General features: G+C 44.9%; 2 protein-coding genes across 2 annotated transcripts; one reads left to right on the top strand and one right to left on the bottom strand.

The window, feature by feature from the left end:
• Positions 1-1,468: 1,468 nt before the first annotated feature.
• On the top strand, positions 1,469-16,835 carry LOC147986531 (uncharacterized). The gene is made up of 2 exons (XM_087542041.1): positions 1,469-1,967; positions 16,825-16,835. Exons 1-2 carry the CDS (start codon positions 1,469-1,471, stop codon positions 16,833-16,835), a joined length of 510 nt encoding a protein of 169 aa, XP_087398167.1.
• A 133-nt stretch (positions 16,836-16,968) lies between these two features.
• On the bottom strand, positions 16,969-17,865 carry LOC147986530 (protein PSK SIMULATOR 1-like). Its single transcript, XM_087540078.1, has 4 exons — positions 17,820-17,865; positions 17,551-17,645; positions 17,219-17,288; positions 16,969-17,135 (listed from the first exon to the last, which is right to left on the bottom strand). The coding sequence occupies exons 1-4, from the start codon at positions 17,863-17,865 to the stop codon at positions 16,969-16,971; spliced, it is 378 nt and encodes a 125-aa protein (XP_087396204.1).
• Between the last annotated feature and the right edge of the window lie 7,120 nt (positions 17,866-24,985).

The following is a 24,985-nucleotide window of genomic DNA, read 5'->3' as shown; positions in this document are numbered from 1 at the left end:
CCCACTCTGCTCGGCGAAGACATAGCGTTTGCCTGCAGCACAACGACGAAGTGACATATATAAGCAACAAAATCGGCGATAAATCTCATGAAACCCTAGATCCACCTTGCTACACACAAGTATCGACTACAAAATCGAGATAAAATCGGCTGCCTACAGAAAAATTACACAAGCAAAAACAGCAACAGCAACTACGAGAATAACAAAAAACAAGATGAGAGGACGATCAAGACCGGGAACAAGAGGAACGTACCACAAAAAAGGTGCGGCGCCGGCGGCGGGGAAGGGGGAGAGTGCGCCGACGGAAACGGACACAAAAGGGCTGCGGGAGCGCAGCGACAAGGGCTCGCGGAGCGGAGTGGACGACGACGCGGAATGCAGCAATAAGGACCTCTTGAGGGCGGCGGTTCCACGGGCGATGGTGGTTGCTGCGGGCGACGACGGTTTTACTCGAGGGAGGAACTACAAGAGAGGAGAGGGGATTATTCTCGGTCTCTCTCCTTGTCAGTGGTGGGATCGCCTACAATGGACAAGCGGGAGGCCCGCGTGTGGCAAAAAGTAACATAAAACGGGCCGGCCCAAAAATGGTCCGGTTAAAATACGAAAGACCACATCAAAACGCACATGATGCAGTTCTCTATGAAGAACAATGAAGTTCAGTCGGTAAAACAAAAATAAAATAAACGCAGTTCATAAAAAAAGTTAAAATAAAAACAACATGCATGTTAAGAAAACGCATTCGAAAAGAAAAAGTCTACATTCAAATAAGTGCCACACAAAAAATAGGGCCCCCCTACCCCTCCCGTACCAGGGAATGCAGTAAGTACAAGCAAAAAACAGATGCAGTATGCAACACTAGAAAAGTGCAGTGCATTTCGTTACACGAAGCAGTACGGTTTAGCAATCCAGTTCCGGATTACCTACATTGTGAATAAATACACGGTATAGAATACAGCGAAAAACTCATAAAAATTGCGGAATACATTGTACTCTATTGCACACAATGAAGTACGCATCTGTAGACAACATGCAGTTCTCCGTTGCACACGATGCAGTATGGTACTACAACCAATGTAGTTTCATTATCACGCAGGATACATATAAACGTCACAAAAATGCTCATTCGCATAGAAAAGTGGTGGTTAAAAAAATCTACTGATAAAAAAACACCATGTTCGCATACAACCACCCAATCGGAGCGGTTCCATCATCACAAGCCCACGATCACAAACGCAACACCAACCCATGATCACAGACGCAACACCAACCCACGATCTGCACAAACCGCATCATCGCCGAGATCGTGCAGTTCATCTGCTGCGGCCATCCCACACCGTGCCTCCCCATAAATTCAGACCCCTGCCATAGGACATCTCGTCCACAAAAAACACAAGTACCCATCGCGCTGCCACCATATCGCTCCGTCACATCCATCTCCATGCAAAAACACCAAGCCCCACTACCGGCGATGGCGTTCGCCGACGAGTACAAGGACGTGGAGGCCCACGGCAACACCAAGTTGCACGTCATCCACACCAACGACAAGAAGCAGGTGGCGATCACCCTCGCGCAGTACGAGCGCCACCTCAGCCTCGAACGCCACAACATCGTCGGCATTGATCTCGAGTACAACAACGAGCCTGAAGCGACGCAGCAACCCTCCCTCTGCCAACTCTCTATCGGCAAGAAACACCCGGTGCTGCTCTTCCAACTGAGCGCCGCTGAAAGGTGCATTGTCTTCGACAACTTCCTCGCTGACCCCAGGTACACCTTTGCAGGCTTCTCCATTGACGGCGACAAAAAAAGGCTAGATCGCGTCAATATGGAGGTCACCAACTTCGTCAACATCCAGAAGGAGTGGAGGGTGCCCGAGGCAACCAAAGAGTTGGACTCCCTTGGAGACGTCTCCGGCATGCTCATCGACAACTATGTCAGGACCCCAAGTCTAAGTGACACCGATCTAGCCTGTAACACCTCATATCACTTTACGGCCTCACGCACGGTATTCCCACGGGTGTCTCCTTACCATGGCCCGGGACAGTTTGTGCCTTTTGGCTCACGTATATGATAGTGTCGCTAGCATCCACATAACAGAGAACCCGGGCCGACATGACTAGTCGTGAACCCAAAGTGGCACTAACTTACGGGGACAGGCATACATGAATCAACATCGAGCATGTCGGTTAGCAGCGTGTGAATCCGGGCTGTAGCACTGGGCTAACAGGACTCTGGGAACCCGGGCTGTAGCAGGCTAGGCAGGACTCCGGATGTCACCGCGTGACATTTCCCCGAAGGGATAGAAACAGGAGCGAAGTGAATCACATGCCGGCCAGTCAAGTGTTCCGGAGCAATAGTGCTGGGCTAGCAGGACTCCGGTGAACCGGGCTGTAGCGGACTACTATGGCTCATGGAAGCACAAGACAACATTTCCCCATAAGAGAGGCTACCAAGGATAAACAGCTAGGTTGTCAGATCCCACACATACCAAGCATTTCAATCATACACACAATATGCTCGATATGTGTAAATACAACATGGCATCACAACATAACTCTATGACTCAAGTATTTATTCAATAGGCTTCGAGGAGCGAGATATTACAAACATGGGTCTCATGACCCAACATTCAGAGCATACAAGTCAAAGCACAAGCGGAAGCTTAACATGTCTGAGTACAGACGTCTACAAATGAAAAAGGGTGAGAAGCCTGACTATCTACTAGATCCTGCCAAGGGCACAAGATCGTAGCTGAGGTAACAAGCTAAATGTCGAAGTCCACGCGAAACTAATAGCGAGACTGAAGTCACTCTACAAAAACATAAAATAGGCAAACGTGAGTACAAATGTACCCAGCAATACTTACATCAGAACTATATACATATGCATCAGTATCAATAAAGGGGTGGTGGAGTTTAACTGCAGCGAGCCAGCTTTGACTCGGTGGCTATCCTAAACTACGACTACAAGTAACTCTTTTGAGGTGGCGCACACGAGTCCACATATTCACCATATCAATACACCACTATGGATCCGCTCCCGTCTCCCTACGAGAACGCCATCCATAGCACTCACGCTTATCTTGCGCATTTTAGAGTATCCACTTTCACTTGTCTATGAACTGTACAGGCAACCCAGAAGTCCTTTACCGCGGACATGGCTATTCGAATAGATGATGTTAACCCTGCAGGGGTGTACTTCTTCACACACGCTCTCGCCACTTACCACCATGTACACGTCGTGTATCTCGGCAACCTTCAAGCGGAAGCCTGGCGAGGGAGTCGGCCATGACCTGACTAACCACACAAGTCTCTAGTCCAGGTTTGTCGCCTATTCGGGTTCCATCCGCAAGGAGATCCGGCCGGGGTGTCGCTCACGGCCCCAAATGATGTGTGCAGGGTTCCCAAGCCCACCTCGATGGATGGATCTATGCTTGGTACACCGTGCCACGGTGCCTAGTCTGTCCCAAGCCCACCTGTACCGGGTGCCACTTGGTAGACTACTAACACAACCTAAAAACACCAGAAACTAGTTGCAACTCTTGGACAAAGATCGAGGTGGTTAATAAGCCGAGAGGGGTCGAGTTACCGGAACCCAATGTGTGGTAGTAACTATTCAAGGATCACAAACACATAACTTAGTTCCTGAGGACGGTTTCAATGAGACAACCCACCATGTACTCCTACATGACCTCTCATCGCTACCTTTCCCAAATTGTGTTCACACACTTAGTTCTCAACCGTAGGACATGTTCACAACTTTCAAATTCATCCCCGGTGAATCAGACCTGACACAACTCTAAGCAATAGCAGGCATGACAAACAAGCATGAATGAGTAGGCACATCAGGGCTCAAACAACTCCTAATCATGCTAGTGGGTTTCATCTATTTACTGTGGCAATGACAGGTCATGTATAGGAAAGGGGTTCAACTACCGCAGCATGTAGCGGTTGAAGCGCTGTTGTCCTAATGCATTAAAAGAGAGCAGGAGCGAGATAGTGGGATTGTATCGGAATGAACAAGGGGGTTTTGCTTGCCTGGCACTTCTGAAGATAGTATAGCTCTTCATCGGTGTCATTGATCACGTCATCGGAAACATCGTCTACTAAGAGGGAACAACCACCGAAAAACACAAAAGAAACAACATTCACTGCAATGCACAATCAAATGAATGACATGTCATGTTAAGGAACTGAATTGACCTAATGCAGCAGTAAGCCAAGTTAAATGAAGTGGAATTCAAACAGGGTTAAACTCCAACTCCAAATGCTAGTTCATAAATTGCCCTAATCATGATTTATCCTATTCAGTGAGGTTAACTTGTTCAAACATGCATTATCATGGCATAAACAGATTCTTCATAATTTTCTGATCATTTTTCATATATAAATTATTTCATTTGGAGTTACAGTTGAATTTCTATGATTTTTAGAAGTTTAGGATATTTTCTGAAATAAATAAACCATTTCTGATTTATTCAAAATCCCAGAAAACATTTACAGCGTCAGCATGACGTCTGAGTGACGTCAGCAGGTCAACGGCCCGGTCTAGGTCAAACCTGACGTGCGGGGTCCACACGTCAATGACACACTAAACTAACTAACTTTGTTAACACTAACCTAACTTAAACTAATTAGATTTGAACCAAAGCTAGGTTAATTAGCCGGGCAGGGCCCGCATGTCATTGACCCGGTGGTCAATTAGGTTAGTGTTAATCCGATGGTTAGCCAGAGTTACGTCGCCGGCGCCGAGCCGAGATGGCGGACGAGCTCGGGATCGCTCCTCCGACGACCAAAACAGCGGCGGGGACTACCTACGTGAAGCCCGGGTCCGTGCGCATCCAACGGAGCAAGCAGGGCATGCTGGGGTGGCCGTAATCCTCGCCGGCATCGAGCTCAGCGGTTGCCGGAGCTCGGGCACACACGGGCAAGGCGTTGTGGCGAGCGACAGGATGGGCGGTTGGTTGCTATGGGCACCTGAGGATGAGCTGAGCACGGTGGTATGCTCGGCTTCGAGCTACGTGGGCTCTAGCCACGGCGGCGACGAAGCGCAACGGCGGCGAGCTTTGGCCGGGGAGGCCAGTGAGGCTAGAGGAGGAAATCGATAAAGGGGAGAGAGGGTTTGGGGGTAGGAGCTCACAGTGAGTCGAAGACGAGGGTCGGCGAGCTCGGGGAGGCATTGGAGGCAGCAAATCGACTGCGACGATCTTCGGTGGCCGACGAGGGGAACGGCAGTGCAGGCGGAATACAGGGGCTTCCGGCGTCGGGCGGCTCGTCTAAGAGCTTCAGCGCGAGCAGACGGAGCTCGTGGTCATGGGGAGGGGGCGAGTCAGTGGCGGTGGCCGTGGCAGCAGCAAGCGGCGGCGATGATGGCGCTCGGCGCGGGTGAGAGAGAGGGAGAAGAGGAGAGGATGGCTACGGGTGAGGGAGAGAGAGGTCAGGGGGGTGCGTGGCTACGTTGGAGGCGTCCAGGCGTCGGCGGCAAGCAGGAGCTGGCGAGGCACGTGCTCGCGAGCGGCGGCCACGCGCGCTGCGTCCTCCTGGCAAGAGGAGAACGATGACTGGCCACTCGGGCCAGTCGGGCTGGTTGGGCTGTCACAGAGCTGGGCCGGTTGGGTGCTAGGTGGGCTGCGCCAGGTAAGTGCCAGGTGGGTTTTTCCTCTCTCTGGTTTTATCTATTTTTTTTGTTTTCTATTTTTTTGTGATTTGTTTTGATTTAGTAATAATACTAAACCATTTCATAAAATCCTGGAAACAATTATGGGTGCTTTCTGAATTATTTCAGTGACCCTTAACAATTTCCAACATTTTTGGAGCATCTAAAATATATATAGCATTTAAAGGCCCCAATTCAAATACAATATGAGTTAATTTAAAAATCCAGAATGGACTAAAAATATGTGCATCATTTTTGGCAGAGGTTTGCACCTTTATCAAAAATAATGAACTTTTCTAAAGGGCATTCTGGGTTCATTGAAAATATTTTTATTTTGATCCTAATTGCATTTCATTTAGTGCTAGGGTTTGTCATCCCCATTTCAAATTTCAACAATATAGACATGATGCATGGATGCTTATGAAACCAAATTCTAGGGTGTGACAACTCACCCCCACTAAACAAGAATCTCGTCTTGAGATTTAAGACGTGAGGTAAGAAGACAGAGGAGACACCAAGCGAACACGATCTTCTCGATCCAAATGTCCTTCTCGAAGATGTTGATTCATTACATCATCTTGATCTCGACGTCTTGCTTTGAGAACTTCATCCAACATGACCACGAGAGAGAAAGACAACCTCACAAGAATGGATCATCGATCTTAATAAACACAAGATCAACTCACGGAATGAGACGTAGAAACATCCCTTAAGCTGAGACGCAAAACGCACATCAGAGATGATGGATGGGAAACATATGACAAAGTTTCAAATTGGTAGGCAACAATTCGACGCTTAAATAGATGGTGAGGGGGGTTTCAAAGTAGCGAGGAGTTAAGTTGCCCATAATACCATAACGGGACACCTCGGGGAAGGTGACTCGTAGAATTTTTCCCTTAAGTGGCAAAAAGAATTACTTTTGATACAGAGATCACTGAAACTCTCTATACCAGCCTAAGGAAAATCATAATTGATCATTTGAATGAATTCGAAAGAATGGCATACTTAGTTGGAGAGGAAACTAGAGTTATAGGACAACTCGGCAATGGAAGGCACTTTCCAAATGATACCGAGGATATAACCCAATGACAGAGCGTGCTCTCAAGAACTTGAGCATTTCCGTATTCATCAAGGTTTTACCAACATCCGTGCTGAGGATCCTGGCAACACATCATACTACCATGATCAATAGTGATGGAAGACGCGGATGCAAATGAAGACAAACACTTTCTCATATTTTACCTTAGCAATGCCAAGGAAACAAAATCTGGATGATCGACCGAGAGACATTTAGCACTCCGCTTCTAATGTCCTCCTTGAGGTTCTACATACCACAGTCATACTTAAAGCATTAACGTGGCCATCAAGTATAGGTCGGACTTCGGGAAGACAAAGGATCCATCAGGAACAACTTCTAGAATAAGTCGCACGAAATCCTCACGAAGAGAATGATCAAATAGCTCAATCAAGATACTACAATAATAGGTCTTCCAACTAGGTGTGTCGGCCAGAACATCAACCTCGTCGGGACCTACATCATAGATCTTGGAAATGTTCCAGCCATCATATCTGCCTGAGATTCAGATCTGGCTGGTAATAGGATTTTTTTAGACAACATGTCCAGAAAAGAAAAGGTTGCAACACAAGTCAACGAGATAACGTTGCGAGACTCTCGGGAGATGAACTATGATAGCAAGCTCCAAAACATGAGCTGGTTCTGCTACACACATGTGAACATGTTGTCCAAGACAAGCATGACCACAGAGTAGTCTTACAATAAAACACTACCAAAGTTCAGGTGAGGAACCCTCATTATGGACTACGAAGTCCTTGCATAAGTCATGATTAGCTCTTAAGAAGGAACTTCTTCTCCTTGAACAAATCAATCAGTGGCTTGGTGTGCTAGGGAATACGTATGGAGTGGAGGTAATTAATCTAACAAACCATAGAATACTTCGCACGTATGCATGACTGATTTGGGATGATTCCAGAGGAAACAAAACAAACCTTTCTCAAATTCATGGCGGCAACTTACACCTAATGCACATGAACTTGGAGAAAGTCACTTCTTTCACCAAACATATACTTCATGAACGGGGCATGAAGAAAATGCTTACACAAGTTTCCAACAGTAGCTGGATGTTCAACACGAATCATGGAGGAGACAACATGTTGCTAATGGTCTCAACAACAACTCATCGGAATTTCCATATCACTGGACTTCCACCATTATGTGAACAATGTGTTAGTATTGGTCAGACCAAAAGATGTAATGGTGTATGCTCGAGGGATCAACCACGAGTAAGACAACATTACGAACATCGTTGGTACTGATTTGATTTGACGATAGCCCACACTCAAATCAAAGGATTGATAAGACAATAGGTCCAACAACTGATCACAGGGACCAATCGATGAAGATATCATCTTTATTCAACACACACTACACAAGAATATCCCTTTTGGAGTGAACTAAGTGGATTAAGCTTTTATCTTCCAACTCCCCAAGTTGTTGTTTTAGCTTAACCAATTAGTCCAGAGGTACCTAACACGGATTCTTGGAGAAAGAGTGGTTTACAAGAAAACCAACTTGATCATGAACTCAACATAGCGGCCAGGTGACAACCTGGTAACACTTCCGAGAAGATATTCGGAAAATCATGAACCACCGATATGTTATTAAGCTCGAGAACTATCTTGCTTTTCAGGGCAGGACGATATGATCAAGGAGCGAGGTATTGTCACAATCCTAACTCATTGGTCGATGAGTGCACCCGGAAATATGGACTAGGTAGCATGATCAATCTTAGGATGATGACGCAATAACCAGCAAACTAAGAATGAGAGTATTATCCATTAACTACCAAGCTACGGAGTTGCTAGGAGTATTGATTTCGCACATCACGGTACACTTGTCGGCATTCTGGTTACAAAACATGAAACCGAGGAATGAACAATGACGGCAAGAAGCATTACTGTGTCAAGAATTCATAAGAGGTGGTGCAATTCTCATGACACTCTTGACATAAAGATGGTAACACTCCAAGGTAGAGCAGAGCAAAGGCTGGATTGGCATTTTGATCTACGGAATACAATTGTTTTGACCCAATCCTAGATATGGATGAGGTTCTGGAGTTTGTTTCTCCTAGTCATTCTGGAATAGGATGGCTTGACCGACCACAAGAATAATAGGCATCGACAGCGAATGCACGCATACTCTTGACTATCAAATGATAGACGGGGGTCAGAATAAAACTAAGGAGAACAACTCAAGGAACATATAACTTTCTGAGTTGTGGATTCATGGGTTAGTATGTCAAACGAGTTCAACATATTTCTTCCGGATAACCCATGCAGAATGATAGAACTGGCAGAGTCACAATATGAATGGAGTACTCCTCAAGAGCACCCTGGTTGTGATCTTTTGGTTCAAAAGAAATTCTGCCATAAGCAGTTCATTGTATTTGGAAGAAGGAAATACCACGGACCTCGAGGACTAACTCAAAGGTTACTAATATCCTAAAGGAACTAGCAAACACTATCAACATGAATGAGTAGAGTGAATCTCGGGTTCAAGAACCCACGAATAGAATACCTACTAACTAATAACATCACGGGATGCTTTCGAGAATGATGGCCAGAATCATCACACTGGGAATGTAACATCCCAAATTTTCAATTTGGAATGTTATACATACATCATCATGCATATCATATTTTCTTGCATTTTGGTCGATCCTAGAAATTTCACGCAACTCAAGGACCCTCGGAGAGAGTTGGAGATTTCGTTATTTTCATATTTGAGTTTTCTCAAATTTTGAAAAGAGGATCATTTGATTTATTTATTTTATCTTCAATTATTTTTCCGGTGTTAAAATATATGAGAGAGGGAATAATATGACTTTCCCAAATTTAGGAAAAATGAAGATTTAATAAATAGATCAATTTTCGTTTTGCCGGAGTTTTGTTTGCGTTTTATTTGGATAGGGAAAAATGCGCGTTTTCAAAAATTGCATTTTAGGCCCGGAGAAAAGTTCATTTTGTTCGACTCATTTTTAGGAGTCGGGGAAAATTTACTTTAGGAATTTTGGAGCTCGTTTAGATTTTCTTTCTTTTGTTTTTCTGCGCGCGTAACCGATTTAAAAAAAAGAGCAGATCCCGCCAGGCCAGCCGGGCCAAAGGCCCAGCCAGCCGCCGCTGCGCCCCAGCCTCCCTGCGCGCGTGCGCCAGCGCCAGGCGCCAGGCGCCAGGCCGCCGCCTCGCCTCTTAGCCGAGTCCCTCTAGGACTCTAGGCTAGCCCCCTTTCCTTGTTTTGTTTTCCCTCTTTTGCTTGCCCCCTACCCCAAGTAAATCCCCCCCCCCCCTCACCTATATAAATACCCCATAACCCCCCCCCTCTCCCCACATCAATCCCCAAGCCGCAGCAAGCAGCAACGCGCAGCCCCAAGCCGCCGCCACCTTAGCCCGCTCCCACACCCGCGCCGCGCCCCAAGCCGCCGCCGCCGCCGCCCTACGTCGCCGCCGCCGCCTTACACTGCCGTTCGCCGGAGCCCCTCGCCAAGGTTGCCCCGCGCCACATCTCTTTTTCTTCCCTCGGTTCTGTTTTTCTTCTAAACCGTTCCGGTTCTTTTCTAAACCGTTCTGGTTTTCTTTCCGGTTTTTCGTTTCGGTTTTCTTCCGAAGCCCTAGATCGGTTTTCCGTTTCTTTTTCGGTTTCTTTTCCGAAAACCCTAGATCGGTTTTCGTTCTTCTTTCGGACCGTTCGTCTCAACGAACGTGATCACCGATTTTTCCCGGTTAACGATGCCCGTTCGTTTAACTGTTCATCTCTTTCTTTTCGTCGGATTTATTCCGCGTTCTTTCCGATCGCGATCTCAGATCCGATCTTCGTTCTAGTCTTTCTTCTCGCTGGTTTGTCGGAATCAGGTGATTCAAGCGCCTGGAGTTTCGTTTCGAAACCGCCGTTCCGTCTAATCAACTTAAACAAGTTTTTGCTACGGTAAAATTTGACCTAGTTTCAACCTGCTAGAACCGAGTTGTTTTCTTCCGCCGTTTGTTTTCCGCCGTTTGTTCGGTTCGTTCTTTCTTTGCAACCGGAGTTCTTAAGTTGAACTTTCTGGTTCGTTCTCTTGTTCGAGTTTTACCTGTGCATTAGATGAGTACTTATTGTGTGCTTGTTGTTTGTCTGCGTTAGATCACCCGGATTGCACCGCTTGTTACTTCGAAACCCTAGGTCTCGCGGATCATCAGCAAGGCAAGTAACACTTTGATCATACCTTTTCTACAACCCATGTTTTATTGCATTAGACCAATCCTCTCACATTGCATGATTAGGATCTAATTAAACTGTGGGATGGGAAGTAGATGAGGTAGTACCTATTACCTGTATTATTATGAAACCTTTGGGAGTTACTTCTACGTTTGCTTATTATGCCATGCTATGCTAGTAGACATGGATTGGGTGAGTGATATCCATGACAGATGTGAGTTGATAATTTTTAATGGTTTATCTAAGGTGGCCACTTAAACACACGTCTGGGTGGATTGAGGCACCTGATGTCTATCAGGACTTGCCTGTTTTATTTTGGACCGCCACCCAGGCTCAAAGGGATCATAAGATAATTCATGCTAGAAACTTCCGTGTGCAGCCACATGCTACTATGGGCTCTGGCATAGTTGACTAAGTTGTGCGAACTCTTACGGGGTGGACTAGCAGATGTAGGGGTTGTAGGTGGTACGGTCTACCCCACACGTAAGGTGCTAGCGCTTCTGAAAGACTATGTCTCGGTCATCCGTTTCTCAAACACCATGTAGTGCGAGAAAACAAACGGAGGCGATCGAATCATGTGGGAAAAGTGCGCAAACCTCTGCAGAGTGTACAAACTAATCATGATTAGCCGTGTCCCCGGTTATGGACAACTTGAGTATCTAGTACTTGAATATCATGTGAATCTCATCATGTTACTTCTAATTAATGTTGTTGGGTTTTAATTACTTAATTGGGATCGGAATGCTGTCAACCATTCTCAATGTTTAACAACTACCATGATAGTTAAATAAATTTATTCCTTTGCAGTAGGGAAAAACTGGCTTTACGCAAAACTGTAACCATAGAGCTTTCCACCAGCCATATATGCATGTAGTATAGTTGTTTCATTCCATTACTCTCTATGTGTTACATTGCCAACATATTCCATGTGCTGACCCATTTTCGGGCTGCAACTTCTCATGTTGCAGACTTTTCAGACGATGAGTAAGGTGCTTTTAGGTCATGGTTCTATACTCAGTGATGCCGTTGGAGTTGATGGACCCATTTATCTTCTGAGTCTTCCGCTGTTATCGTTATTAGATGGCCTTAAGCCATTTTTATTGTAATAAGTTCTCTTTGAGACAACGATGTAATAAGTGTGTGATTGCCACTCTGCTATAAATCCTTCGATGTACTGTGTGGTGTCAGCATTACCGATCCAGGGATGACACCTGAGCACAGAGCACTTGATCCATTCGGGTCGGCTCGCTACAGGGAATACAAAACATTGCTAGATTACTAGGTGACTCCCTAAGACACCTAGGTTCATAATAATAGCTCCAACATATATGTCGAGGCAATAGAGTACCTCAACTCATCGATTAGTGTGGTTAAATTGGCCCATAGGGACATCGGGAACGGAAAGAAGGGATTTGCAAATGCATCAGACTATTTAGAAACCTGGGATGACTCGGATCGCATAACGGCTGTAAATGCTCAAAAGATTTGAGATGTCATGCAAAATGGTGGCATAAACACTTAACATCACAATATCAAGGGTCTGAGGCCAGCTATGAACATACAGAAGTAATACAAACAGAACTGAGACTTGAATCCATCAATCCTACAAGTCTACGGATTAGTAACACGTAATCCTGATAGAAAGATGAGAAGCCTAGTTCTTAATCCCCGTAGAAGAGAAGAGGTTGACTCAGATCAGAAGGCATAAGGTAAAGGAGTAAAAATAGCCTTACGTTCCCTTCCACAATCAATTCCCTTTATATAACTTAAGCATTTCTAGACTCAACTTCGACCAGTTTGGCTTGGTAATCCTACAGGCAGTCAGGCTCTGATACCAAAGCTGTCAGGACCCCAATTCTAAGTCACACCGATCTAGCATGTAACACCTCATATCACTTTGCGGCCTCACGCACGGTATTCCCACGGGTGTCTCCTTACCATGGCCCGAGACCATTTGCGCCTTTTGGCTCACGTATATGATAGTGTCGCTAGCATCCTTATGATAGAGAACCCGGGCCGACATGACTAGTCATGAACCCAAAGTAACACTAACTTACGGGGATAGGCATACATGAATCAACATCGAGCATGTCGGTCAGCAGCGTGGGAATCCGGGCTGTACCACTGGGCTAACAGTACTTTGGGAACCCGGGCTGTAGCAGGCTAGGGAGGACTTCGGATGTCACCGCGTGACATTTCCCTGAAGGGACAGACACAGGAACGAAATGAATCACATGCTGGCCAGTCAAGTGTTCCGGAGCCGTAGTGCTGGGCTAGCAGGACTCGGTGAACCGGGCTGTAGCGGACTACTATGGCTCATGGAAGCACAAGACTATATTTCCACATAAGAGAGGCTACCAAGGATAAACAACTACGTTGTCGGATCCCACACATACCAAGCATTTCAATCATACACACAATATGCTCGATATGTGTAAATACAACATGGCATCACAACATAACTCTACGACTCAAGTATTTATTCAATAGGCTTCGAGGAGCGAGATATTACAAACATGGGTCTCATGACCCAACATACAGAGCATACAAGTCAAAGCACAAGCGGAAGCTTAACATGTCTGAGTACAGACATCTACAAATGAAAAAGGCTGAGAAGCCTGACTATCTACTAGATCCTGCCGAGGGCACAAGATCGTAGCTGAGGTAACAAGCTAAACGTTGAAGTCCACGCAAAACTAATAGTGAGACTGAAGTCACTCTGCAAAAACATAAAATAGGCAAACGTGAGTACAAATGTACCCAGCAAGACTTACATCAGAACTATCTACATATGCATCGGTATCAATAAAAGGGTGGTGGAGTTTAACTGCAGCAAGCCAGCTTTGACTCGGTGGCTATCCTAAACTACGACTGCAAGTAACTCTTTTGTGGTGGCGCACACGAGTCCACATATTCACCATATCAATACACCACTATGGATCCGCTCCCGTCTCCCTACGAGAACGCCATCCATAGCACTCACGCTTATCTTGCGCATTTTAGAGTATCCACTTTCACTTGTCTATGAACTGTACAGGCAACCAGAAGTCCTTTACCGCGGACACGGCTATTCGAATAGATGATGTTAACCCTGCAGGGGTGTACTTCTTCACACACGCTCTCGCCACTTACCACCATGTACACATCGTGTATCTCGGCAACCTTCAAGCGGAAGCCTGGCGAGGGAGTCGGCCACGACCTGACTAACCACACAAGTCTCTAGTCCAGGTTTATCGCCTATTCGGGTTCAATCCGCAAGGAGATCCGGCCGGGGTGTCGCTCACGGCCCCAAACGATGTGTGCAGGGTTCCCAAGCCCACCTCGACGGATGGATCTACGCTTGGTACACCGTGCCACGGTGCCTAGTCTGTCCCAAGCCCACCTGTACCGGGTGCCACTTGGTAGACTACTAACACAACCTACAAACACCAGAAACTAGTTGCAACTCTTGGACAGAGATCGAGGCAGTTAATAAGCCGAGAGGGGTCGAGTTACACTGCACCATGACAAAAATTTAGGGGTCACCACATGTGCCGGGAAAACTAGCCATTGGAGGCAAACCCACTGTCGGGAATTCTTTTTGCCGGCAAATGTGAACTGCCCTTAAAAGTCTTGTCGGGGAAAACAATTCCCGGCAGTTAGTATAAACCCCGGCAGATTCTCTGCCTTTAATATTCACACCTTTGCCGGCAGTTAGAATTATTCCAGGCGTACATCTTTTTCCCGGCAGACTGTCAATTTAGGGCAGATACAAAAGTTCCCCGGCAAACAAACTGCCTGTATTTGTTTCCACTGCCAACTAACAAATCTCCGATATTGCATACTTGTATTTCAACAGCTGTCATTTATCTTCACTCCTTTTTGTACCATCTATATATAACAACACACATGCATACAATAATTAAGATTGCATCACTTAATAGATAATTTGTGCGTGTATATATAAGCAATATATCATCCATACATAGGTTCACAAGTGCAGGACATCCAAAAGCACAAAGATCCGTCATGCATGCATATATGCACACATAGGCATACAAGTCCAGTAACAGAACAAGCTAAAAGCACAACCATCCATCAGGTCTACATGCACACATGCATACATATGTACGTTCATATGCCAGTATTACATCACAGACAAAAGCGCAAAATATAAGATCTGCCTTTAGGTAGAAACCTATTCTAGCAGAAGATCCTTTTAGCTCAGCAAACGCACCTCTAGAAACTTTTGGATGCAAAGGCATTATAATGGTGACCTGTAATAAAAAGGAAATGGCCAAATAGATCAGCTCAGAAGAACACATGTTCCAAACATAGAAGTTGCATGGCTGAAAAAGAAAATTGGCTCATCCAAATGAAAAAGACACATGTGTGTCGCCCTGTACTTTGCATTCCACAAGGCACAAATAGAATGTGTGTATGTACTCATAAGAACAGATTATGCACTATGTATGGATCACCAGAAAGATCGATATAACATATCACTATAAATATTTACCAGTAGTCATCTTCTTTTGGTGTATTGATTTCTCTTGATTGCTATCAAGTTAATAGAACATCCAAAAAACTGCAGGTAAGGATTAATTACTAGCAATCTAGTGGCAACGCAAGGTGTCCTCTGTTCTACTTTTTTGTACATGGTTGTTCTGAATAAGTGTGTAGTAGTGCTAGACAATGAGAATCAATAATTATGAGAATGTATACCAACTGAACAGCCCTCTGATTAAATCTGCTACTTGGTTTTAGAAAAAAGTGTTGATTCAACAAAAAGAAGAAGAATTTGCAGGCACATAAATCATTTGCTGAAATGAATATAGGTTGCTCAAAGTAAGAGAATGTTGGTTTGCTGAACATATAGTTGCGTGGTCCCTCTTGTTAATCCATGATGTTTGTACAACTGTGTGCAAAGTTTAAGTAGTAGTTGTAGAATTGTTTAAGAAACAGAGTTGCTTGTTGAGTCAGAATGAAAGGAGTTAAGCACGTGTTTAAAAATAGGCGCATTTTTAATCTACTGGGAAGACCAAAAAAAGTACTCAGGAGAAAATAGGAAACTTGTAGGTTCCTACTTTCAAACACATGCTTGACTTTGACTCAGAAAAATAATAAATCTTCAGCATGTGAGAGGAGAAACATATCTTGCTAGCTCCCAGAGTGTCGGTGCTTGCTACTTCAGTCCTAGAACTAAATCGACATGGAGAGAAACGAATGTTTCTATAGAATGGCAAGCTATGGTTGCTATTCAGACAAGATGGCAAGCTATGATTGCTTTTCAATAGAATGGCCCTTGTGATCAGAAGTATTTTTTGCAAGACCTAGTTCATTATACGCCTTGTCTATATACTAATGGAATTTTTTATCTTTTCTTTAGTGTAATATTCAAGAATTCTAAGAAGATGCAATACCTTCTAGATGTGGGGACCGCCACCCGCTATCTTGGTTGCTTCTGCATAACTTTACAAACAACCTCGGTCTGCATACATACGAAGAACTAGAACTACCTATCTTGTTCTATCGCTACATCATGCTTTGCTTGTACTAAATTTCAGACCTTGCCTAAATATCGCAAGCCAACACAAATCAATACTCATTTTTTACAAAACTAAACAAGGCCTTGAAAATATAATTACTAACCAAAGCAATCTTTGAGGTTTCAAAATATTGTCAAACAATATCATGCAACAATAGAAACAAACTACAAGGTATTCAAACTAAAATCAAAAGATTCCGCAATGTATGACAGCCCTATGCCTTTTCTTGCTTCTTATTCATGGACATGTCACAAATAGAAGAAGGCTATAGAGTATAGACTGAAGAATGTAGACTTAGGCGACACAAATAGTATATGAACTATGACATTGTAACTTCTTTGTTTCAAAATTAACTTTTGAATTGGTATTTTGCAGCTGGGAGATAGACACATATTTATTACTGACTACCATCGAATATTCTGCTCACCAAAAGAAAAGGGAAATAAATAAATGCATGGTTCATCAACAAAACTGAACAGTTACCTACATATATAAGAGGCCATATGGAAATTGACTACATTAAGGAAATTGGGGCATTAAGCAACCATGATAAACATCATGTGAGTCATCAAATTTACTTACTATATCTTCAGTTTGATTGATGATGTTAGCATAATGTAGTGTCAGACCACATGAACCTAGCCTTTTGTTCTGACCTTGCTCCATGAAGGCGGCACCTATAGGAACTATTTATTCAGGGAGATGTATCAGGAAATTATCGGATACATTTTTGTCCAAACAATAAATTAGTCAATCAATAATTAATTACCAGCTTCATTGAATGCATCCAGGGTTTGTTTATGCAGAAAAATGATGGTATCGACAAGCTTTTCTACAGTCTGGATAGAGGATCACACAAAGCAATGTTAGCACCTTTCAGAAGAAAGAGAAGGCAATATGTGAGTAGCGCATTCATCAAAAACTATTTAAACTAAACGCTACCAAGAAAAGCCCAACAGACAGAATTACAGAAGGCCAAGACAAAGTAATGAAGTAGCCCCCCGTCTCATAATATAAGAGCGTTTTTGACACTAGTGGGTGGTGTCAAAAACGCTCTTATATTATGGGATGGAGGGAGTAAATGTGTATGAAGATAATTACATCCTCCAAAGGTCTGGACCACAAGGATTTCTTCCTCAAAGTTTTCACAAGCTTCCTTTGGCGCATTAGTTCACTATTGAAAATCATAACACTCTCTGCAAAGAAGGAAAATTGAATACAATGAATATCTCCAATAGCATATTTGCAGTACAGTTTTACAATCTACTGAAGTTCTTTAACAATGTGATCAGTCTGGCAGTACGTCTTCTAGCTGACGCATGTGTGTGTGTGTGGTGCAGGTTTGGATTTGATGGGTATGAAAGCCGTACTTTGCTTGAGGGCTGGCTTGGTCGTGATGTTGATGAAGCGCAGCATGAAGTGGGCAGGGCTCCTTCTCCTCTTGAGCTTGGCGAACAGGTCAGGTCCATCTAGGGGTCATCCTGCGACCAACCGATCTGTCAGAGAATTCAGTCGAAGGAAAGGAAGGTAGGAAAGGAGAGCAAATCGAGAGAGGGGCGGACCTTGTCCCATATACTAGGGTCGGAGCAGCGTCGGTTGTGGGCAAGGAGCTGAGCCATGAGGACCTCCCGGTGGTCCTTCTCCTAGTCCTCCGCCAGGTCCCTGTGGGCACCGTGGATCTGGACGAATGTGAAGAGTATGCTGAGTTCTTCTGCAGCAGTAGCACGAACTTAACAAAAACAGGAACCATGTCTGCGAACTCGAATTGAATCGAATCAGAGAGAGAGAGAGGCGTGTGGAGGAGAAGAGGGGAGCGAGAAGGGACCTTGTGGATGAGCTCCATTGCTTGGGCACCGTGGATCTGGAAGCACCATGGTGGATCTGGAAGCACCATGATGCGGCGGCGGCTCTGTGCGTGGATGTGGGTGCGACATGGATGCGGATGGGCGGCGGCGTGCATCAGAGGTGCGGGTGTGGGGAGTTGTCGATGGGGATTTGGTGGCAGCGTGAGTATGGGATTCAGAGGAAGATGGCGGTGCTGGGTCGAGGCGGCGGTTGCAGGAGGCCGGCTGGGTGATGGAGGGGATGGGGGCGGTGGCGCTGGGTGGGGCGGGGCGGGGCGGCAATGAGGGGTGAGTCGGCGATTGTGCTAGGGTTGGCGGAGTCAACGGTGAGATGCAGTGCGGCAGCTGATGCGCGAGAACGATGGCAGCCACAGATACAAGCAGTGTGGATAAGGCCGCGTGGACGCGATGGGCTTCTAGTGCCTTCTAATTTTTCATTCTCCCGTGACTGAGGCTCGCGCGCCTTTTTGGGACTCGATTCTTTCATGTGCGCGCCGCGCTAACTTGGTTAGCGGCTGTGTTTTCGCCCTCAAATAGAATTCAGGGCAATTGGGCTGACCCTGAACATGCCGGCAGGTTGTCTGCCCGTGTGACTCCAACATTCCCGGCAGTTATGTTGAACTGCATAATGTTGCCCGGCATATAGAGCTTTGGGGGCAGTTAATTGACCTCAATTCTTGATCATTCCCGACAGTTAATTGCCCTTAAATTTCTGTCATGGTGTAGTGTTACCAGAACCCAATGTGTGGTAGTAACTATTCATGGATCACAAACACAGAACTCAGTTCCTGAGGACGGTTTCAATGAGACAACCCACCATGTACTCCTACATGACCTCTCACCGCTACCTTTACCAAATCATGTTCACACACTTAGTTCTCAACAGTAGGACATGTTCACAACTTTCCAATTCATCCCCGGTGAATCAGACCTGACACAACTCTAAGCAATAGCAGGCATGACAAACAAGCATGAATGAGTAGGCACATCAGGGCTCAAACAACTCCTAGTCATGCTAGTGGGTTTCATCTATTTACTGTGGCAATGACAGGTCATGCAGAGGAAAGGGGTTCAACTACCGCAGCATGTAGCAGTTGAAGCGTTGTTGTCCTAATGCAGTAAAAGAGAGCAGGAGCGAGAGAGTGGGATTGTATAGGAATGAACAAGGGGGTTTTGCTTGCCTGGCACTTCTGAAGATAGTATAGCTCTTCATCGGTGTCATTGATCACGTCATCGGAAACATCGTCTACTAAGAGGGAACAACCACCGGAAAACACAAAAGAAACAACATTCGCTGCAGTGCACAATCAAATGAATGACATGTCATGTTAAGGAACTAAATTGACCTAATGCAGCAATAAGCCAAGTTAATTGAAGTGGAATTCAAACAGGGTTAAACTCCAACTCCAAATGTTAGTTCATAAATTGCCCTAATCATGATTTATCCTATTCAGTGAGGTTAACTTGTTGAAACATGCATGATCATGGCATAAATAGATTCTTCATAATTTTCTGATCATTTTTCATATATAAATTATTTCATTTGGTGTTACAGTTGAATTTCTATGATTTTTAGAAGTTTAGGATATTTTTTGAAATAAATAAACCATTTCTGATTTATTTAAAATCCCAGAAAACATTTACAGCGTCAGCATGATGTCTGAGTGACGTCAGCAGGTCAACGGCCCGGTCTAGGTCAAACCTGACGTGCGGGGTCCACACGTCAATGACACACTAAACTAACTAACTTAGTTAACACTAACCTAACTTAAACTAATTAGATTTGAACCTAAGCTAGGTTAATTAGCCGGGCAGGGCCCGCATGTCATTGACCCGGTGGTCAATTAGGTTAGTGTTAATCCGATGGTTAGCCAGAGTTACGTCGCCGGCGCCGAGCCGAGATGGCGGACGAGCTCGGGATCGCTCCTCCGACGACCAAAACAGCGGCGGGGACTACCTACGTGAAGCCCGGGTCCGTGCGCATCCAACGGAGCAAGCAGGGCGAGTTGGGGTGGCCGTAATCCTCACCGGCGTCGAGCTCAGCGGCTGCCGGAGCTCGGGCAAACACGGGCACGGCATTGTGGTGAGCGACAGGACGGCCGGTTGGTTGCTATGGGCACCTGAGGACGCGCTGAGCACGGTGGTGTGCTCGGCTTGGATCTACATGGGCTCTAGCCACGGCGCCGACGAAGCGCAATGGCGGCGAGCTTCGGCCGGGGAGGCCAGTGAGGCTAGAGGAGGAAATCGACAAAGGGGAGAGAGGGTTTGGGGGTAGGAGCTCACAATGAGTTGAACGGGAGGGTCAGCGAGCTTGGGGAGGCATCAGAGGCAGCAAATCGATGGCGACGATCTTCGGTGGCCGACGAGGGGAACGACGGTGTAGGCGACATCCAGGGGCTTCCGACGTCAGGCGGCTCATCTAAGAGCTTCAGTACGAGTAGACGGAGCTTGTGGTCATGGGGAGGGGCGAGTCAGTGGTGGTGGCTGTGGCAGCAGCAAGCGGCGGCGACGGTGGCGCTCGGCGCGGGTGAGAGAGAGGGAGCAGAGGAGAGGAGGGCCACGGGTGAGGGAAAGAGAGGTCAGGGGGTGCGTGGCTACATTGGAGGCGTCTAGGCGTCGGCGGCAAGAAGGAGCTGGCGAGGTGCGTGCTCGCGAGTGGCAGCCACGCGCGCTGCGTCCTCCTGGCAAGAGGAGAACGATGACTGGCCACTGGGCCAGTCGGGCCGGTTGGGCTGTCATAGAGCTGGGCCGGTTGGGCGCTAGGTGGGCTGCGCCAGGTAAGTGCCAGGTGGGTTTTTCCTCTCTCTGGTTTTCTCTATTTTATTTCTGTCTTGTATTTTTTTTTGCTATTTGTTTTGATTTAGTAATAATACTAAACCATTTCATAAAATCCTGGAAACAATTATGGGTGCTTTCTGAATTATTTCAGTGACCCTTAACAATTTCCAATATTTTTGGAGCATCTAAAATATATATAGAATTTAAAGGCCCCAATTCAAATACAATATGAGTTAATTTAAAAATCCAGAATGGCCTAAAAATATGTGCATCATTTTTGGCAGAGGTTTGCACCTTTATCAAAAATAATGAACTTTTCTAAAGGGCATTCTGGGTTCATTGAAAATATTTTTATTTTGATCCTAATTGCATTTCATTTAGTGCTAGGGTTTGTCATCCCCATTTCAAATTTCAACAATATAGACATGATGCATGGATGCTTATGAAACCAAATTCTAGGGTGTGACAACTCACCCCCACTAAACAAGAATCTCGTCTCGAGATTTAAGACGTGAGGTAAGAAGACAGAGGGGACACCAAGCTAACACGATCTTCTCAATCCAACTATCCTTCTCGAAGATGTTGATTCATTGCATCATCTTGATCTCGATGTCTTACTTTGAGAACTTCATCCAACATGACCACGAGAGAGCAAGACAACCTCACAAGAATGGATCATCGATCTTAATAAACACAAGATCAACTCACGGAATGAGACGTAGAAACATCCCTTAAGTTGAGACGCAAAACATACATCAGAGATGATGGATGGGAAACATATGAAAAAGGTTCAAATTGGTAGGCAACAATTCGACGCTTAAATAGATGGTGAGGGGGGTTTCAAAGTAGCGAGGAGTTAAGTTGCCCATGATACCATAACGGGACACCTCGGGGAAGGTGACTCGTAGAATTTTTCCCTTAAGTGGCAAAAAGAATTACTTTTGATATAGAGATCACTGAAACTTTCTATACCAGCCTAAGGAAAATCATAATTGATCATTTGAATGAATTCGAAAGAATGGCATACTTAGTTGGAGAGGAAACTAGAGTTATAGGACAACTCGGCAATGGAAGGCACATTCCAAATGATACCGAGGATATAACCCAATGACAGAGCGTGCTCTCAAGAACTTGACCATTTCCGTATTCATCAAGGTTTTACCAACATCTTTGCCGAGGATCCTGGCAACACATCATACTACCATGATGAATAGTGATGGAAGACGCGGATGCAAAGGAAGACAAACACTTTCTCATATTTTACCTTAGCAATGCCAAGGAAACAAAATCTGGATGACCGACCGAGAGACATTTAGCACTCCGCTTCTAATGTTCTCCTTGAGGTTCTACATACCACAGTCATACTTAAAGCATTAACGTGGCCATCAAGTATAGGTCGGACTTCGGGAAGACAAAGGATCCATAAGGAACAACTTCTAGAATAAGTCGCACGAAATCCTTATGGAGAGAATGATCAAATAGCTCAATCAAGATACTACAATAATAGGTCTTCCAACTATGTGTGTCGGCCAGAACATCAACATCGTCGGCACCTACATCATAGATCTTGGAAATGTTGCAGCCATCATATCTGCCTGAGATTCAGATCTGGCTGGTAACAGGATTTTTCAGGCAACATGTCCAGAAAAGAAAAGGTTGCAACACAAGTCGACGAGATAACGTTGCGAGACTCTCGGGAGATGAACTATGATAGCAAGCTCCAAAACATGAGCTGGTTCTGCTACACACATGTGAACATGTTGTCCAAGACAAGCATGACCACAGAGTAGTCTTACAATAAAACACTACCAAAGTTCAGGTGAGGAACCCTCATTGTGGATTACGAAGTCCTTGCATAAGTCATGATTATCTCTTAAGAAGGAACTTATTCTCCTTGAACAAATCAATCAGTGGCTTGGTGTGCTAGGGAATACGTATGGAGTGGAGGTAATTAATCTACCAAACCATAGAATACTTCGCACGTATGCATGACTGATTTGGGATGATTCCAGAGGAAACAAAACAAACCTTTCTCAAATTCATGGCGGCAACTTACACCTAATGCACGTGAACTTGGAGAAAGTCACTTCTTTCACCAAACATATACTTCATGAACGGGGCATGAAGAAAATGCTTACACAAGTTTCCAACAGTAGCTGGATGTTCAACATGAATCATGGAGGAGACAAAATGCTGCTAATGGTCTCAACAACAACTCATCGGAATTGCCATATCACTGGACTTCCACCATTATGTGAACAATGTGTTAGTATTGGTCAGACCAAAAGATGTAATGGTGTATGCTCGAGGGATCAACCACGAGTAAGACAACATTACGAACATCGTTGGTACTGATTTGATTTGACGATAGCCCACACTCAAATCAAAGGATTGATAAGACAATAGGTCCAACAACTGATCACAGGGACCAATAGATGACGATATCATCTTTCTTCAACACACACTACACAAGAATATCCCTTTTGGAGTGAACTAAGTGGATTAAGCTTTTATCTTCCAACTCCCCAAGTTGTTGTTTTAGCTTAACCAATTAGTCTAGAGGTATCTAACACGGATTCTTGGAGAAAGACTGGTTTACAAGAAAACCAACTTGATCACGAACTCAACATTGCGGTCAGGTGACAACCTGGTAACACTTCCAAGAAGATATTCGGAAAATCATGAACCACCGATATGTTATTAAGCTCGAGAACTATCTTGCTTTTCAGGGCAAGACGATATGATCAAGGAGCGAGGTATTGTCACAATCCTAACTCATTGGTCGATGAGTGCACCCGGAAATATGGACTAGGTAGCACGATCAATCTTAGGATGATGACGCAATTACCAGCACTCTAAGAATGAGAGTATTGTCCATTAACTACCAAGCTACGGAGTTGCTAGGAGTATTGATTTCGCACATCACGGTACACTTGTCGGCATTCCGGTTACAAAACACGGAACCGAGGAATGAACAATGACGGCAAGAAGCATTACTGTGTCAAGAATTCATAAGAGGTGGTGCAATTCTCATGACACTCTTGACATAAAGATGGTAACACTCCAAGGTAGAGCAGAGCAAAGGCTGATTGGCATTTTGATCTGCAGAATACAATTGTTTTGACCCAATCCTAGATGTGGATGAGGTTCTGGAGTTTTTTTCTCCTAGTCATTCTGGAATAGGATGGCTTGACCGACCACAAGAATAATAGGCATCGACAGCGAATGCACGCATACTCTTGACTATCAAATGATAGACGGGGGTCAGAATACAACTAAGGAGAACAACTCAAGGAACATATAACTTTTTGAGTTGTGGATTCATGGGTTAGTATGTCAAACGAGTTCAACATATTTCTTCTGGATAACCCATGCAGAAGGATAGAACTGGTAGAGTCACAATATGAATGGAGTACTCCTCAAGAGCACCCTGGTTGTGATCTTTTGGTTCAAAAGAACTTCTGCCATAAGCAGTTCATGGTATTTGGAAGAAGGAAATACCACGGACCTCGAGGACTAACTCAAAGGTTACTAATATCCTAAAGGAACTAGCAAACACTATCAACATGAATGAGTAGAGTGAATCTCGGGTTCAAGAACCCACGAATATAATACCTACTAACTAATAACATCACGGGATGCTTTCGAGAATGATGGCCAGAATCATCACACTGGGAATACAAAACATTGCTAGATTACTAGGTGACTCCCTAAGACACCTAGGTTCATAATAATAGCTCCAACATATATGTCGAGGCAATAGAGTACCTCAACTCATCGATTAGTGTGGTTAAATTGGCCCAAAGGGACATCGGGAATGGAAAGAAGGGATTTGCAAATGCATCAGACTATTTAGAGACCTGGGATGACTCGGACAGCATAACGGCTGTAAATGCTCAAAAGATTTGAGATAT

This window comes from Triticum urartu, chromosome 2A, assembly GCF_056163025.1.
Source record: "Triticum urartu cultivar PI428250 chromosome 2A, HENAU_Tu73, whole genome shotgun sequence".
NCBI lineage: Eukaryota > Viridiplantae > Streptophyta > Magnoliopsida > Poales > Poaceae > Triticum > Triticum urartu.
The sequence above is the reverse complement of the archived record's forward strand: the minus strand, read 5'-3'. Positions and strand labels throughout refer to the sequence as shown.